This window comes from Chelonoidis abingdonii, chromosome 21, assembly GCF_003597395.2.
Source record: "Chelonoidis abingdonii isolate Lonesome George chromosome 21, CheloAbing_2.0, whole genome shotgun sequence".
Lineage (NCBI taxonomy): Eukaryota > Metazoa > Chordata > Testudines > Testudinidae > Chelonoidis > Chelonoidis abingdonii.
This window is the reverse complement of record NC_133789.1, coordinates 5,731,060-5,750,005: the sequence shown is the minus strand read 5'-3', so window position 1 is coordinate 5,750,005 and position 18,946 is coordinate 5,731,060. Positions and strand designations below refer to the sequence as shown.

Sequence of the window (18,946 nt, the reverse complement as noted above, 5' to 3'; positions counted from 1 at the left end):
TAAAAACCCTCAGAGCCCTGGTCAATGGACTGGGACCCGCAGGGCTCAGGCTGCGGAGCTAAAAAATGCAGTGTAGACATTCAAAGACGAGGGTCTCCCATCTGGCTGCTTTTGTGGGAATCTCCATGTTGCGACTGCAGTCAACCTTGCTTAGGTGCAGGGGGCTGGGTCAGTTCCTTGATCACTGTCCCCCACCCCAGCCTCCAGCACTTGAGGCATTTGCCTGAACCCCGGGCAGAGGCGGGTGACCTGCCAGCATGCACCAGCTGGGAGCAGTTTCAGTGGGTCCAGTAGATGGTGCTATCCCTTGGGATATTTGCTCCTGGGCATTAGACAGGAAAGGGTCCCACAGCACCTGCCGGGGCAGCAGGCACCACGAAGCAGGGTGAATGGAGCCTGTTATGGGGAAGTCACCCCAGCAAGCTGCTCCCCAGGAACATTTTCCTGAGGAAAATCCAACTAAAGCTTGCCAGTTCTCTCCCTTCCTTCCTAAAAGCCTCCATCCATCACAACCCTTCTGGGGCGCTGTGCAGCTAGGAGACAGGCTGGCATTTAATTATGATATTAATGTTTCAGTTCATGGCTTCCAATCCACTCGCCCGGCCTGCCACTTGCGGGCTGGCACCAGGCACGGAATGTGCCACCCACAGCAAGGGGAAGCCCGCTGTGAATGGAACATAGAACCCTGAACATACCAGCATCATGTGAGGCAGGGTCCCCTCCTCCGTCACAGAGTGGAGCTTGTTGCTTAGGGAGGGATGTAGCCTTGGCATCACGTGGCTGGTGGAATTGCGTAGCCTGGCATATGTCAGCGTCGGGTGACTCCGTGGCCCTCTGTGTTGTGCAGGGGAGCGGTTTGACTCACTGGGGAGATGAAGCTTTGACATTGCCCCGCCCCCTCCCCCCCTCCAAATCCCAGTGTGGAGTGTTCGGTTGTGGTGTGGCAGCAGGTGAGGCTGAGGATTTGAGCTTCGGGGTAGGGGAGGAGCAGCTGAGAGATGCTGACGTCAGCCTATATGGGTAACCGCGTGTGGCCTCCACTTTCCTCTGTGCAATCTAGTCTCCTTAGAACATGTGAATATGCCAGAAGGTGATTGCTAACTCGGTCCCTCGGTGCAACAGGACCCTGTGGAGTACAGACGCTGCATGCCCAGCTAGCATGGGTAGAAATAGCAGCAGAGAAGCTGAGGCAGTGCTCAGACCAGAGGTCTCAAACTGGGGAGCACAGAATGTACAGTATTCGAGGAGGCGTGAGAAGCTTTAGGGGGGAAAAAACAACACTGTGCACGTTTTCCCCACAGCAATGAATAACGCTTGAGGTTTGAGGGGAAGAGTGCATCCATCTTAGAACGTGGCATCGTAGACCCTTGCTTCTGTGCTGCCACTGGCTGCAGCGCTGCCCTCTGAGTTGGGTGCCCGGAAAGCGGCGGCTGCTGGCTGGGCGCCTAGCTCTGAAGCCAGCGCCTCCGCCAGCAGCAGCGCAGAACCAAAGGTGGCATGCAGGGCCATCCTTACCCACACGCAAAGTATGCAGCTGCATAGGACACCACGAAATCTGGGGCATCAAATTTCCTGGTACCCTGCACAGCTGCGTGCTGCTCCAGTCCCTGCTCCACCCCAGCCCCACCCCTGCTCCTGAGCTCTGCAGCAGGGCCACGGCTGTGCTCACCAGCAGCAGGAAGTGAAGTGACCTGGCCCCAGCAACACTGCCAGTGAGTGCTGGGGGGTGGTCCTCTCCCACCCCCTCAAAGCCAGCCTGCTCCTCCTTGGAGGCCTGGGGCCTGCCCCCCACTCCCTTGCTGTGCAGAGGCCTGCCCCTCGCCCCCGTGCACACATACAGATTGGCTGTGTAGGGCCCCAGAATAGCTAGGGACAGCCCTGGTGGCATGGGATGGTATTGCCAAAAAACAGCCGTACCCATCGCCAGGGCCAGCTCCAGGCACCAGCTCAGCAAGCAGGTGCTTAGGGTGGCCGAGTGGAAGGGGTGGCAAGTCGGGCTCTTTGGCGGCAATTCGGCAGCGGGTCCCTCGGTCCCTCTCGGAGGGAAGGACCTACCGCCGAATTGCCTCCAAAGAAGAAAGCGGCGCGATGGAGCTGCCGCAGATCTCGGCTTCTTTTTTTTTCACCACCGCTTGGGGCGACACAAACCTTGGAGCCGGCCCTGCCCATCACACTAGTAACAGTGTGAGGCCAGGAAGTAGCATCTTACTTAAAATGTAGATACACTTAAATGGCTCTGTTTGAATCAATGCCTTTCTGCTTTTAATATTTAGTGAGAGTTGTATGTTGATTTTCTTTTTATCGGTATAGGTACTTGTGCAGCGGGGCAGGGGGGCGTAAACTCCTACAGACACAAGGGAGGAGGCCCGATCAAATCAGTTTGAGACTCACTGGCTGAAATGAGTAGAGAGGTGCCAGATCTGTAGGCTCTGTATCTACACGGCTCTCCGTGGGCCCAAGCAGTGCCTCCCATTGCTATCTTTAGCAGCGTGGTGTCCTGCTGCCAAAGCTTTAACCTGCTCGCCTCTCTGCCAGCGTCTTTCGCTACCTTGTGTAGCTAGGCACCATAGGGCAGACACAGCCACTGCCTCAAGGGTAGACGCGGCCCTAGACGTCGCTACAAACCGTACCTCACGCCGAGCTACCCCATCCCAAGAAGGGGCAGATGTTTGAATTATCCCGCACCTCGCTCAGGGCGCGTCTCCACAGGCATCCGTTTCGGTGAGGTCAGAGAGGCTTCGCTCGTGCCCGTCAGAGCAATGCAAAGAGAAGCCGGATCAAGGCTCTGTACCCTGCACAGGGGGCATACTGCAGCCTGTCGGGATGGCTGAAAAGACTTTCCGTTTCCATAGGCCTTTTCTTCTGAGGCGCTCCGAGCGCTTTACAAAGGCTGTTGTCTCATTTTTTCACTGGAAGGGAAGTGACTTGCCCAGCTCAGTGATGGAGCTGGGAAGAGAATCCAGCAGCCCTGACTCCCAGCTCCTTGCTCCAGCAATTACCCCCACCCTCTTTTTCAGAGCCAGGAAGAGAACTAGCATCTGGGTCTCTCTCTCTACCCACTCTTGAGAGTTGGAAATAGAACCCAGGAGTCCTGACACTCAACCTCCTGTATCTACCCACTAGGCAACACTTCTGCTCAGAGTTAGGAATAGAACCCTGGAGGCCTGGTGCCCTGTTCCTGGCTCCCATGACTTGAACTTTTAAACTGGGGTTGGGGGTTCTGGTTAATATGTTCTGTGATCCGTCAACTGTGAAACTGGAGTGAGGTGGCAGAGGACGGAGACTTTCTGGGAAAGGTGCTGTTTTCTTCCCTTTGCCAGCCACGCCACGGTGCCTTCTTGTAGCTGAATGCAGAATAAGCAAAAGGACTTGGGCAAAGTTTTCTTGTCTTTGGGAGCTGGGGGCTGGAATCAAGCAAGCCGCCTGACCCCATTAGAGGTGGGAAATGCGGATCCGCAGCAGCTGTAATGGCAACAGGAACCAGCTCTGCTCTCTGGAGGGGTTTCCCGTAAAGCAGAGAGAAAGCAAGACAGATCACCCTCCGTGGAAATGTTAGTACACACTCTGCTGCCCAGCACTGCAGAGCGGCCTGTGTTACTGCTAGGAAGGGGCGGAAAGGAGTCAGGCTGCCTGCTCCACCACAAGGCAGGAGGGGGCAGAGACACAGAAGGCCCCGATAGGCTTAGCATAATTGATATAACCTTTTTTTTTTCCCCCACATACCGAAAGTCACGTAGAAGAAATGCTTCCCTTGGAATGTCATGTGTTTTCCTGCGCCAGTGCTGGCCGATGGCTTCCCAAGAAAGAAGGAGAGGCCAGAGGGTTTGGGGAAAAGAGGGGCCCAAGGATAGCTCGGCTCGGATGAGGGCAAAGCCGTCCACAGGGAGCAAGCCAGGACGCATCTGAGGGTGTGTGGAGGCTGCAGATTGTGGTAGATGAAAGGCACAGATTGCAGGTCTATGGCGTTGCAATTAGGAGTGTGCAATGAGATAGGTGAGTAAACATGGGTGTGCAGGGAGCAGATAGGGGTGAAATCAGGCACACACAGCTCATAGGGGGATGGGGTATTTCCACATATAGGCTGGGTGTAGGTTGGCAGGTAGATGGGGTGTGATCAGGGGCATGCAGGTTGTAAGTGGATGGGGCATCTCCATGTGAGTGGCAGAGTACAGTCGGAAGGGGTGTTCATTATTTGTATTATGGTAGTGCCTAAAGGCCCCCGTCGGGGATCAGGGCCCCATCGTGCAAGGTGCTGTACACAATCCTCACAAAATGACAGTCTCTGCCCCAAAGAGCTTGCAATTCAAGGCTAGTGCTTCTTGTTCCCGAGAGTTGCATTTGAATTCCCAGAGGCCTTAGCAGTGGAGACTTAAATGTTACTCAGTACTGCAGAGTGCATGCTCTGTCGACAACACGGATAATGTCAGCATGCTAGCTAGACATCAGGGCTTATTCCTCCAAGTTACGTGCTTGCCACAAAATGCTCGTGGTAACTTTTTGCTATGCTTGCCAGCGTGCGATTTACAGACTGTGGATGAATAAGGTACAGCTTTGCATAAATGAATGGATGGCAAACCTAGAGGGTTATTGGCCACTTACTAGTCTTCCATACTCCCAGCCTGGACTTTGTTGGGGGAAATACACATGAACTAAAATCTGGGGCATTTAGTTTGGGGGGTGGAAGGGAATATCCACTGATTCAAACCGATGGAAGGTAGTTTACAGAGGAAAGATGGTCTAGCGCAGGGGTGGGAAAACTTTGGCCCTAGAGCCACGTTGGGGTCACAAAACTGTATGGAGGTCTGGGTAGGGAAGGCTGTGCCTCCCCAAACAGCCTGGCCTGTGCCCCCTCCCACTTCTCACCCCCTGACTGCTCCCCTCAGAACCTCCAACCCATCCAACCCCCCCTGCTCCTTGTCCCCTGACTGCCCCCTCCTGGGACCCCTGCGCCTAACCACCCCCTGGGATCCCCCCCCCATTCACACTCACCCTGCTCCCAGTCCCCTGACTGCCCCACCCCCTGACAGGCCCCCGGGGACTCCTTTTAACCCCGTTACACAGCTAAATCCATTCTGCACTGCAGTATTTAACCGGGTTGCAGCTGGCTGGATTATAATTGTAGTGTAGACTAGGTTCTTTGCAACAGTGGGGCGGAGAGACTGAGAGGGATCACGTTGCAGATGGAATGGTGCAGGGAGAGGATGTTTGGGTTGGAGAGACGAAGGTGCTAACGCAGAAAACAGAGAGCTTGGAATGGGACCACCTTTGTGCAATCCCTGCTCCCATAGGAGCATGTTTCGCTTGTGCATGTTACTTTGCTGTGCAGTGGACAACACACTTTCTCTCATTAACGCCACTATATTCTCATCCACCGTGGAGATTGAAACTGGAATCATAGAATATTAGGGTTGGAAGGGACCTCAGGAGGTCATCTAGTCCAACACCCTGCTCAACGCAGGACCGATCCCCAGCTAAATCCCCAAATGGCCCCCTCAAGGATTAAACTCACAACCCTTGGTTTAGCAGGCCAGTGCTCAAACCACTGAGCTATCCCTTCCCTGTGTGTCCCAGCTCTCCCTGTAACTTCCAGATGAGTCCCGTCAGCACCAATTAGAATGAAAACAATACATTGAGCTTCTACAGCAATGCTCAGATGAATCTGGTTTTACAGGAATTAGCCAACTAATCTCCACAACACCCCTCTGATGTTGGCAGGTAGGATTATCCCTGATAGGTAAACTGAGGCACCGAGCCTGTGACACATGGGTAGCTCTCCAATCAGGAGACCATCTCCTTATCTATCAAGACATGTCTATGGTCGCCACATAATCTGAGCATCTCCTTAGTATTTAAAACTGCAAGTAACAATAGCAAGCTTTTCCCCTTTCCAGCCCAGAGGAGAAACAGCTGATTTGGTTTACAGGGCAGGTAACTTACCGAGGGAAAGATCAATCAAGTGCATTTAGGGCTGAAAGTGGTTGGCCTCATTTCTTGTGGCCAAGAGTTCCACTGGGTGCAAGAGCTGTAAAATTCCGTCTCCTGCATTCATGAGCCTCTCCTTATTAGTCCACAGTCCCAGTGGAATAGCTGCATCATTCTAGGTCACCATTACGGAGGTGATCTCGCCATTGCTCAAATGGGTTTATGAAGCAATTGATGGTCTGGATAAATTCTGCCAGGAGGCGGGGGGCTCTGTGGGTGAAAGAGAGGAAGTCAGGCAGGAATTCTGTATGTCCACGGCTGTGTCGGATCATTTTTTTCACTCTCACCACTCTTCCATCTCACTTCCTATCATCCGAAAAGCCTGGCGTTGTAAGGGTGGGCGTGGACACTTTGGCATTAGCGTCTGCCTCACTTAGATGCTTATATGACCTCCATTCCCTTATTATCTGACCACCTCACAATCTGATTTATTGTCACAACCTCCCCAGAAGGTAGAGACACTCTAGCCTCCCCCCATTAGAGTGCCTGGAGACTGAGTGACTTGCCCAAGGTCGTACTGGAAATCTGTGGCAGAGGAGGCACTTGAACCAGTCTCCCAGATTGTAAGCTAGTCCTCTAACCATTGGGCAGCACTTCCTCTCTATAGCTTAGGTATAGAAGTAGCCAGGAAGCTGTAACAACCCTTTCCCTAATCTTCGTCCTCCTTGGCTGGGGTGAGTTTGTTTCTACTGATAAGCTTCCTTATCCAGTACTAGAGGTCTTGAGCTCCTTGTTGATAGTCACAATGTTCTGCATATAAGACTGGCCGTAGCCTGGGAGATGACTCCCAAGGCACAATCAGATATAGTGTCTCTTCGGACACTGAACTGCCCTGGAAGAATCGGTTTTATCTGTTCTCTTTCCCATTCTCATCCCAGGGCCAGATTAAGTGCTGTTGTCCGAAAGGATAAAGGAATCCACTTTTGATTGCCTTGATAGTGGGTGTTGGGTTTTTTTTTTATCATGGTTGCAGATACGTTTACATTCTCTTTTACAAATGCAAAGAGCAGGCAAAAGCCACTTTCAATAATTTATTTTCAAATCAATGCTAATGAGGTTACGTCTCGTCAGTGGCCGAGTTTTACAATAAAGTCTGATTTATTTAGAAAAGATCTTTGGTGCCACTTCCCGTCTAATGGGGGAGCCGTTGCAGTGACCCTCCAACTTCGGATCCAATTTGTAATTCACAACGGAGCTCTGACCTGATTTGCATTGATTAGAATCGGGAGGCAGAGACAGCTGGGGCCGGGCCGTGGAGGGTGGGGGAGAGCACTCTGTCTTCCGAAAGTGCCTAAACGCAGCAGATTATCTACCGCCTTGCGATCAAGTTGCACGGTATCAGCAAAAGGCCCGTCGCTGACTTTATTAGAAAGGCCCTCCTGACCATGGTTCCTCATGAAACGGCTCTGCCCTGAGATTAGAGCCAAACTTGGTGCCTTTGGGTTCACAGGCCGAGCCTCAGTCACGGTACCTCATACTCCTGCATAGGACTTGCCTATGCTGCAAAAATAACCCATTGCTAATCACAGGTGCAGCTCAATGCTGTCTGTCAGGCCTGAATTAGGTGCTGAATCTGCGCTACAGGTGGATGTCCAGGGTGCTGACTTCCAGAGACACGGAACAGCCCTGGAATCTGGGTTTTGTTTCTAAACTTTGTGGTGGCAAAGAGAAACCTGCAAATGTGACCCAAGCAGTGACGTCTTCCTGAGTCTGCAGACAGCATCTCGCAGAGTGAGCGTACTAGAGCCATCTGGCCCCACACCCAGATCTCCTGTTCTGGGTTGGGTGGGGTGTGGCTAGGATCTTGGATTGCCTTAATCCAGCCCTGATTCCTGTCATTGCCGATGCTTGCCGCCAAACTGACTTCAATACTGGTTTGGCTGAGTAGTGTATACCCACCTCGTGCGGGTGCCACTACGTTCAGGGACTCTGAACCTGTATTCATGTGCCAGTGTAAGGACCTTGCACCAATCTGCTCCTGGGAGAGTGAATGCCGGTGCTAATGATAGGTTACCCATTTAAACTAAATCACCAGAACCCAGTTGTAAACCGATTTAAGTGTGTGCACAAAAGGGGCTTGCGCTGACTTAGCCCAAACTGATTTTAATGAAACGGGTGCAAATGTTGTGTAAAAATTAACCTTTTTCTCTCATACTGACTTAAATCTCCTTTTGTGCTCATGAGTAGCCTAGCTCCTCCCAACTCCCTGCTCTTTGTTTCGTCTTAGTCCTGTTCTGTACAGACCTCTCCCCTATGGCTCAAACCTTCTCCCACTGAAATCAGTGGCTAAACTCCCATGACCTCAGCATCTTCTACCATCTGCCCTCTATGCCTGGATCATCCTCTCTCTTCTTCACTGCCAGGTGTCCTTTCTCTCTCCTTCTTCAGATTCCCCCTTAAATCTGCTTCTTTCAAGAAATCATTCCACCCTCCTCCATTTCCTGGAAATTATTGTTCAGCCAGTGCCTTGTGTCTCACAGACGGTAAACTCTTCAGTGCAGGAAATGTCTCTTCCTATATGATGCTTGTAAAGTGCCATGTAAATTTATGAGGCTATAGTAAGTGATTTGTTTTTAACAGTGTTAATAGGAATTCATGGGTTTATGCAACATGCTTTAAAATATTACCTGTCCCAGGAGCGGGGGACTTCTCCTGCCGCTTTTTCAAATTTACACCTTGAATTTACTGGTTTGAGAATCAGATGCTCTCTTGATCCAAGTCATCCAGTCTAGTTGATCAAATCTCTAATCAAATGTAATCTACTGGCATCATACTGCTGCTTGGCATTTCTACTTCGTCCATGTAAAGAGTCTGTGTCTTCTAAAAGCCGCCACTCGAGGATTAATTCCTTCTGTAACCAGTGTGCGTGGAAGTGTTCACAGGCTCTGTTTGTCCATAGACTTCTCTGTGCACCATGTCCTTTTTTCAGACCTAGGGTCCGGACTGGCATCGGCTGCTCTTTGAAATGAGAGCTCCAGGCATTCAGATACCCTGGCAGTCAGCATCACATGAAGCCCCCAGGGCAGGATTTTCCATAGTGGACGGCGTTGGTGTTGTTCTGCACCCAGAGAAGTCAATGGGACTTTTACCACTGACTTCAGTGGGAGCAAAGCTAGGACAATGCTGAGAGCTTTGGAAAAGTCCCACGCCTCATCTAGGGGACAAAGTGGAGAGGCCTCCCATGCAGTTTCCATAATCTCTCGCTAACCAAGTTCTTTCATTTCATTTCCCCCACTCCCCTCCAGATGAGGAGCTTGACCCACCTGTTCTAGAGGACAGAGAAGAGGCTGGAAGTAAAGGGAAAACAGGTAAGAGACTACCACATCGTTTGGAAGCAACAGGCTTCTTGGGGTTGGGCTGCAGGAAGGACCTTCCTCCGGCTAGTTAGATCAGGAGTCAGTGTACCTTGCTGACTGTGTGGCTGAGAGCATAGAGGAGGGGAAAGGCCCCAGGATGGAGGCTGCTGCTGATGACTGTGGTGGGGAGGAGGCTCTTAGCGGCTCAGAACCCTTTTGAGAACCTTCTCCTTTGCCACCTCCCTTTCTGTTCCCGAATCCCCCGGCAACCAGTTGCTTTACCTACACCCCCCTGCTCCACCCATGGGCTGTGAGATACCTCCCCCGCTATCTCCCTGCTCCACCTCCAAGCCTTCCTTCAGGTCTCACCATTACCAGCAGTGAGCTGTTAAGGCGGGGTGAGCTCACCATGGGGTTTCCTCTGTTTCCAATCCTCCCATGGCTATTCCTGCTGGTTGCCAGCAGCACAAGACCATCCAGCATCTCTCTACTCTTCTGTGGCCCCTATCTGCTGTGACAGCACTGAGTCCCTTTCAAAAGGTTGGACCAAGAGCTCCTGGATCCTCTAACCTCCAGGTGTATCAGCAAAGGGGGGGAAAGAAGTCCTTTCTCGAGAAGCTGACCAAATGCTTCACTGATGCTACTTTTGAATCAAACACATTGAGATACAAATTCATAGACAATATTCATAACTTCAAATGCAAAAATGATACACACATACAAACAGCATAACCGGAACCAGCAAATTACAACCTTTCCATAGACACTTTACTTGACTCCTTAGTCAAGATTTGGTGCAAATATAGGACCTTGGTTGCAACAATGATCTATACGGTCACCGTTCGCATCAATAATGTCACATCATGATCTGACCCTAAGGAAAGGTTCAGGTTCTACTGGAGGGATGGAGGCAGGTTTGGGGCTTGTGCCCGCCCCTCAGCGAGAGGAATTGGCTTCTTGACCCTGAGAGCCAGGGGAGTGGAAAGGCCTCGTCTCTACTCCGCAGTGCCCTGAGACTGGAAGTTCAGAGGGCAGGGTCAGGGAGCCATGCAATCAGAGCAGTGACCATGGAACCACTGCCTGGTCCCAGCTTTGGATGCCCCGGTCTCATTCCAGGCACATTTGGATATGACTATGTAACCGTTTTTGGGTGGGTGCGAAATCGCATCTCCTCCAGCCTCCTGCTGTTATCCCTGCTACAGGTAACTAGTTGACTCTGCATTCCTAAAGACAGATGCCCCTCTGAAGCCTCGTCACCAAAGGCCTCTCCCACTGTTCTCTGCAGCAAAACATGACGTATCTCGAGTGAGGACGTTCCATTCATCAGCCCTGCCTGACTTAGAATCCAGCAGCTCGTTTCATGGCTGCAAAGATCTCAGTTGTAAATGCACATGTCATCGCGCTGTCTTCCCTTGCTCTGTTTGCAGCAGGTGATCAGGACCAGGGAGCACTCGGGGAGGGAGCCAGGCTTGTAAAGTTCAGGCCACAAACGGGAGTGGGGAGAGAAGCACTGAAAAACCATCAGAGAGAGCGGAAAGTGAGTCACGGCCAGCAAAGCCGAGAGGAAGACGGAGCAGGGTGGATCTGTGTACTGGAATGTTGGAGGCACCAGAAACCCAACCCCCAAACCGCCTCTGCAGCGCAAGCTGCCTCCACAACATGTGCCTGGAATCCAGCATCCCCACCCCTGCTTTTTCCTTAAGAACCCCTCGGGTGGGAGCTGAGCGGAAGGTCTGTTTCCTGCCCAGCTCCCCCTAGTCCCACCTGCTTCTCTTCCCATCGGGCGTCTGCCCCAGCCACAGGAAAGAAGCCCTTGTGTGCGAGCAGCCTCGGGCGGCGCAGCTTTGAGCTTCCTGCAGCCCCAGTTCCCTTTTTACAGCACTGTTCAGGAAATCGCAGCCTCCTGGCCAAAATCTGGTTTGAGACCCACCTCTTTGGCCTCTTTCCTGCCCCCTTTCCATGGGGCTCGCATCCCAGAATTTAAAGGGGGAGGTTTAACCACATGAGCAGGGCAGATTCAGCCAAGTTGAAAACTTTATTCACCCCTCTGCGCACACCAAAAACCCTTGGCCGTTAAGGTCTGAGTAGCTCAGATCTGGGTGGCTGTCATTTCACGATGCACCCTGTGTGCACGAGAGGAAAAGGTGCCCACACGGTCTGTACAGCGCCTTGTGTCTGCTGGATTAGTGCACATGAATATGCCTCCGTCTAGTGACCTGAATGGGAGACTTCAGTGGTGTACTTGCACAGTGGAGTCCCCCCTTTTAGCTCAAGTGGCGGTTTTGGTGCTGAAGGTCTCAGTCCTGAAAACCTGTATCGGCCTGTCTGTCCGTGGCTATGCTATTTTACTTACCTGCCCACCAACTGTCCTAGGCCTTCCGGTGTTGGGCACAAGTAGGGTTGGTTGGGAATTTTTGGCCAAAAGTTTTGTTTTTTTTTCAATTGGAAAATGCCAGTCGATTGAAACCAGAACTTTGCATGGCAGGGAATTGTTTGGACAACAGTTTTGTCCGGAAGGTTTCTTCCAATCCAGGGTGGAATTTCTGGTCAAAACAAGAGAGCCGGGACTGGAGCCTTGGGGTTTCCATATGCCAAGTGAACGCCCTGAAACGAAGGAGCTGGAACTGGAACTTTGGGGCTCCCATATCCCAAGTGAGTGCCCTCGTCACCAGGCTAGTGGCTGTTCTGGGATGCCTCACTCTCTTTCTGTGACGGATTTCCAAAGCTGTCTGGTTCCTCCCAATGGGAAATGAGAACAGATTTTGAAACCTCAACATTTTCCACGGAATGGAATTCTTGTTTGCCAGCCAGCCCCGGTTACAAGAAGCCAGACGGGGTTTTTAGCTCAGGCCTGGCTGAACCAGTTCTGCCTGCGACAGAGTCTCCCCAGTGTTGCTGTGAAGCTGCAAGCTGAGCACAAGGTCCAGCCAATTCCCCCGGCCAATATAAGTCCTTATATCTCCTGGATGGTCATTCCCTGACCCAGAAAAGACCTTGAGATGGACCATCACTGCTGCAGGGTCACTGGCTCACACTGCCAAATGAGTTTGAGTTCCAGCTCCTTGCAAAGATCGGGGTGAAGGAGAATTCTTCTGAATGTTACGTTTCTGTGGTGCTGTTTTCCCACCTTCATTCCGCACCAGCATGATGAGTTATTAGGCCACTGGAGCATATGGCTGCTACAGCAGGTACGAGCGCCCCAAAGCTTCGAAAACAGACGTTGTCCCGTTATTTATAAACCATGCTTTGGTCATGACACAAAGCTGCGCTTTCATCCATGTAGGATCAAATGCAGCTGACTAAAGAGAGAAGACAGAGGGGAAACAGAGGGAAGGAATATTGGAGGAGCATCTTCGTGAAACAATAAACAAATCAACCTAAGCAAGTAAATTAACATGGAATAAACTAGTTCCATTTCCCCACTGAACATCCTAATTCTCTCCTCAGAACTGGCTCCTAGGAGGATGTTCAAATGTATAATCAACCAGAAGCAGCGGCGTGTAGTGGGTAGAGCACTAGAGTGGGAATCGAGAAGCTTGGGTTCTATTTCTGGCTCTTCCAGTGACCTTGAGTGAACCACTTCCTTTCTCTGTGCCTAGATTTCCCCACATCTCCTATCTAATCTATTTAGATTGTGAGCTCTTTGGGGCAAGGACTCTGTCTCACTGTTTGTTTGTACAGCCCCTAGCACACTTGGGCCCCAACCTCAATCTCTGAATGCTCCAGAAATACAAATAATATTTCTTCCTTGGATCAATTCAGTCTTTGGCTGCCCACATGCAGCTCCCATAAGGTGGCACTTCTCTTTCCTGACTAACCTCTGCTGATGGGCTTAGGCTTAGTCTGTGCAGAGCAACTGTGTTGACTACTTTTTCCCGGCACTGAGGGAAGCATCATTGTTCAGGGAGGTGCTGGCCTGGGCTACAGGGAAAAGGTGGGCCACTGAAGTCCTTGGAACAGGTACAGGCTGGGTTCAGTCAGCTAAGATCCTTGCTGCTGAGTGGCTTCCGTTTTTCCCTTTCTATTTCCAGTTCCCTTTTCAGTTATTAATGTACTTGGAGCCCAAGGGCTTGTCTACACAGAGATACTAGGAAAGTTAATCCGAATTAACTAAAGGCGTGAATTTAAAGTGGCTTAGTGAAACCACATTAAACCCCTGTGTGGACAGTCATTCAGAATTAAAGTGGCCTTAATTTGGTTTAGCTCCCTAAAACTGGGGACGTGAGAGATGCCGGAAGGAGTAATGCACCCAAGTCTTAGGGCACCTAACTGCCATCGGCTTGGGGTTTTTAAAGGCCGTGTTTCCCACGGTTGGCTCATTTTGGCCTTGGATTTTGTTGGCCCAGCTTGTGATGCCTTGAGCCTGATGCTTAAGGGGGAATGGAGTTGTGACTGCTCTGAAAAATAGACCGCAGGCATCTCCGGGGGGGACCCCAAATAAGAGGTCACCCTTGAAAATGTTGGCTTGTCCCACTTCCTAGCCATTCTGATGCCCTGCTCATATTCGTTAGTATCTTCCTTGTGGTGCTAAATGTTCATCGTTATAACTATTTTAGTTATTAGCTTGGTCATGATTGCTTTAGGAGCTGTCCTTTTTCAGGCTGAATAATATATTAGTCTCTTGCCTCTCAATTGCTGGGCAGGATTTCAAGGGACAGGGTTGTGGCATTGCTGGAAGCACTTGCTTCTGTGCTTTAGTCTTGTATTTTTTGTTCTTCAGTCCAAATGGAATAGAAGACTAATTAGGTGGAGTGAAGTCCTTGAAATGAAAGCTGAGAGGCTGGGGGTTACAATGTGCATTTTTCTTAATTATATCAAATGGTCAAAATGCCAGATGAGCATTTGGCTAATGTAAAACTTATTGTTTCTCATTTCCGAGAGCCACAAGGACACTGTGAAACCAGCCTCTCCCAGCAAATCAAACTGAGAGCTGCAGTCTCATCTGGCCAGGAGTCTCGTTTTCTTCTCTTAGCAACTGGTTCCTTTTAACCCCTGTGTTCTGAGCTAGAATTAGCTAAGGGGGAGGTAGGGTAGCCGCATCTGTAAGGCATTTTACCAGGATAGGCACAGCTCAATTCCACCGCTCGACAATCACCCGCAATTTCTGGCTCCTCCCACGATCCACAGCTCTGTCCTCTCCTGGAGTAGCAGGATGTTTCTGCTCAAATGAAAACAACAAAAAATGGTTGCTATTTAGACTGCCGTTGTTACGCTTCAGAGTCAACGGCCACCCCTGAAATGAACAGGGGCAGCTTGCGCTCCTCCCTTGACTGTTGTTTCAAGCAGTGCAGCTGTGGGAAGGAAAACATGGCAATAGCCCCGTTTGGATGGTTTTCTTCTTGACTACTGATTCCCCAGATTCTGATTCCCACTTATGTTGATGTGAATCGGCAGCAGCAGCTGCACTAAAGTAACCAGTAAGCAAATTGTAAGCAAATACAAAATCTAGGCTTGGTTGGTTTGTTTGTTTATAATGGAAAACTAATTTCTGTAGAGACAGATGGGCCCATCTAGGTGCTGGTATGGCATATGACCGAGTGTAGGCTGAGCCTCACCCCCGAGGGCAGTGGCAGCTGGGCTTAGTAATGAATACAGGATACAGGAATGTGAGATTTGACAGACTGGATCAGATCCGAGGCCTATCTAGCCCAGTATCCTGTCTCTGATTGTAATCGGTACCAGCTGCTTCAGAGGAAGGTGGAAAAACCCTGCAGTAGCAGATGTGGGATAATCTGCCCTCCACATCGGGTCTCACGCTGATCTCTAATAAAGATTGGTTTCAGCCCTTACATATGAAGGTTAATATCCCTTCCAAAAAAATGTGTTGAACTTATTTACATCTCTGATTAATCTTCCTATCCATATAAATTTCCATTCCCTTTCTGAATCTTGTCCCCAGCCGCCATTTGCCAGAAGCTGGGAATAGACGGCAGGGGATGGATCATTTGATGATTCCCTGTTCTGTTTATCCCCCCTGAAGCACCTGTTATTGGCCACAGCTGGAAGACAGGATACTGGGCTGGATGGACCATTGGTCTGAGCCAGTGTGGCTGTTCTTATGTTCTAAGTTCCTGGCCTCAACAAAGAGCAACGAGTTCTGCAGTTTAATCAGATGTTGTGTGGAAAAAGTATTTGCTCTTATGAGGTTTAAATTCTCCAACCTTTTAATTTCATCCAGTGCCGCCTCCTTTTCTCGTGTTATGAGAAAAGGAGAACAGATGTTCCCAATCTAGGCAATGTTGCCTAGTGGGTAAAGCACTGGACTTGGGACTCAAGAGAATTGGCTTCTACTCCAGTCTCTGCCACTGGCCTGCTGGGTAGCCTTGGTCAAGTCATTTAATCTCTGTGCCTGATTCCGCAGCTGTAAAATGAGGAGGAGGAGGACGCGCTTTGTGATCTGTGAATGAACAGTACTACATAGGAGCTGGGGATGATGATTACCGGCTCTAGACTGTTCATTATATTACGTCCCCTCTCATTCGGATCCACTCTAAGTAAACAATCCCAATCTTTTGCCTCTCTCTTGGGATGAGAGTTTTTTCCGGGCCCTTGATCGTAATTATTTCCTGTTTCTAAACCCTCTGTAGGACAGCAATAGCCACAGTATCTGGGTGAGGCTGCACCACTACTTTTATGTTGCGTTTTTGGCCGTGGTGTGGTAGCCCTGTTAGTCCCGGTAGATGAGAGAGACAAGGCAGGTGAGGTCATGTCTGTTTTGTTGGTGGAAGGTACAAAACTTTTGAGCTTTTCGGAGCTTTTCCTCAGGTCAGGACTCAGACCTGAAGAAGATCTCTGGGAAGCTTGCAAGCTTGTCACTTCCGCCAGTAGAAGTTTGTCCAATGACAGAGATTCCCTCATTCACCTACTTTATATAAAGCCATTACAGTCTCTTCTACCTACTTTATGTAAAGGCATCACAGAACCCTCCCTGCTTCTATTCCTTATGCAACCTAACATCTGAGCTTTTGATGTTGTTTTTTAAACCACAGCTGTGCATTGCACGGAGGTCTCCATTGAGCTGTTTATAATGATGCCCAGGTCCCTTTCCAGAGTGGAGTCAGTTAATTTAGATTCCTCTAAGGTGTCACAGTAGTTCCATGGAACATTATTTGGCGCTTACTGACACTGCACTGCAGTTGCCATCCTGTTGCCCGTTACCCTCGTTTGGTTAGGGCTTTCTGAAGTTCCTCGCAGCCCTCTCTGGTCCTGATTAACCTAAATAACATTTCACCATCTGCAAACGTGGCTGCCTCGCTGCTTACCCCCCTTTCCAGATCATTAATAAAGACAGTAAAGTTGTGTTTTTTTCCAAAGCCCTGTCATCCGAACCCCTTTCTTGTGCCCCATGCTGGGGGAGCAGGAAAGGATTCAGATAATGCAGAGATTCAGATAATAGAGCAGAAACTCCCACCTCCAGGGTGACCACCCTGCTGCTGATTGGCTCCTGTAACAACATAGGGAGCCCTCTGCAGCCTGAGCAAGCAGGGTCATTGCACAGAACAGCTTAGCCACGTCGTGCTTCAGTTTCTTTAGATCTCCCCTACGGGCCTAATGACTTACTGCTTTTTAAATGATCGATTTGCTTCCTCTTCTGCCACTCGACTTCCAAAATTATCTCATTTTTTATTACCAGGGAAGAGCAAATCCGGGGTAGGGATCTCCAAAGCTGCCTCGACAGAGTAGCGAAAACTGATGCAAATAAAACATTGAGCGTCTCAGCAATGTCCTTATCTTCTTTAATTGCTCTCATTAACCACTGATATCCAGCAGCCGCACTGGTTCTTTCGGTAGTAGAGCTCCCCAGGAGGAAATGGTCTGTGGCCCCAGTTTCTCCGAGGAGTCTGCACTGCAATCAGAAGGTGAAATTTGCAGTGGGTGTAGGTGTGTCTGAGCTCGCTTTGATCGAGTTAGCTCACTAATATGCGCAGAGTAGCCGTGGTGGCCCCGGACTAGCTGCCCAGGTATGTGGCCACTGTCCCAGGCAGGACTGTGTTCAAGCAGCTGGCCCATACTGGCTCCACCCATGCCACCAAGGTTACGCTGCTATTTTTAACAAGCTAACGTGATCAGAGCGTGGCCGGTACGCCTACATGTGCTGCAATCACAAATACAGACCCTCAGACTTCTTACAGTGTGAAACATTGTATATTTCAGTCCTAAATCTCCTTCCCACGCCCCACGACATATTGGGGAAATAATAAACGTGTTATTGTCCGAAGAGGGAAGCACATTGAATGTGGCCATCGCTGTGTTTAAACCTATTTGTCAGTGATTTACTTATGATCCGTAGGATTCCTAATATTTTAGTTAATAACCTGAGCAATTTCCACCCCCCAAGAAGTTCCGTCCTCCTGGAATACATTTTGTGTCTCCTGTTTCTGCAAAACTGAGTGGCGTCGTGCTCCACGAGAGAGAGCCAGCAGGGCTGGGGTGGGTCCCTTCCGCTGGTACTGAGTTACTCTGTGCATCACAGTATTTGCTGCCTTTTAGTTCCCTTTAAAAATATGTTTGCACTCATTCCATTTTTTGCTGCCCCCTGCCATCTGCCATCCACTATTCACCTTGTGATGAGATTCTGCCTGCTGATACTTCCTCTGCTTCAGTTCCTAACCGCTGGGTCCTGTGTTTTATGCAAGCTTAAATAACCCACCAGCTCCCACTCTTTCTATTCCCTTCACAATCTTTGCCCTGCCACTAGGTTCCCCCTTTAATATTTTTCCAAAGGATGCAGACCTACTTTCTTCCAGCCTTTCTACTTAAGTTCCCCAAGTCCCTGAGTCATTCTGTTTGTTCCCTGCTGCATCATTACCCATCTCTGTAATGTCCTTTCTCATATTTAAGTGATCAAATCTGGGCACAGCTCTCCAGATGTGCCCTTACCATTCAATCCCTTAGATCATATTAGAAACATTTCCTGCAACATGTGCTCAGTATTTTCTATTTACGCCTCACAGGCCTGATTCCCCGCCCTGTCACACCGGTGATTTCCTTTTGGTGGTCGAATGAGACCCCTTAGCACTTTGTTTTATTGAAGTTTTTTTTTTTTTATTTATTGGGCCACAGAGCTTGGGAGCTCTCAGTATCCCAACATCTTGATCTACCCCTTTAGAACGCCCTCCTGCCTCACCCTCCATCAGGGAGTAGGGCTAATAGGGGGGTTTGGGAAGAGAAGCTGCTCAGTTCTTTTGTCTCTGCTACTGATTTGCTGAATGACCGTGGGTGGGTCACTTCCTCCCCTTCTCACTGCCTCAGCTTCCCTGGTTGTAAAGTGGGCGTAACGATACCACTTCAGATGACAGTAGCTACATATTATCGCCTCTTTTTGGGCATGAGAGTTCTCTCTGTTTTTCTGCAGACCACAGTTTGAGGCTTAAGTTTTAAGGCATCCCAGGCCTTTGAGGGTTTGTCTACACTGCAGGGTAAGCCTGGGGTTTGAACTCAGGCTCAAACCTCCCTGCCCAATCAGGCTACACACACATCATGTTAATCAGGGTCCCAGCACCACATGGGGATGGATTCCTGAACCAGGCCGGCACCAAGGGCTCAAGCCCTATTGCTTTGCGTTGTAGACAGCCCCTGTAGACTTGTGCTCTGGGAGTCCTCCAGAAGTATCCCACAGTCCCCCAGGCTGACTTTTTGTGTCCTCTGGACAGTCAAGTTTTGCCACA

General features: G+C 50.1%; 1 protein-coding gene across 1 annotated transcript in view; it reads left to right on the top strand.

Moving 5' to 3' along the window:
• SKAP1 (src kinase associated phosphoprotein 1) overlaps positions 1-18,946 on the top strand; it is a 232,582-nt gene that overhangs the window by 192,688 nt on the left and 20,948 nt on the right. Inside the window, exon 10 of the mRNA XM_032791434.2 lies at positions 9,228-9,290. Coding sequence (XP_032647325.1) covers positions 9,228-9,290 — 63 coding nt within the window. The remainder of the gene's footprint in view (positions 1-9,227; positions 9,291-18,946) is intronic.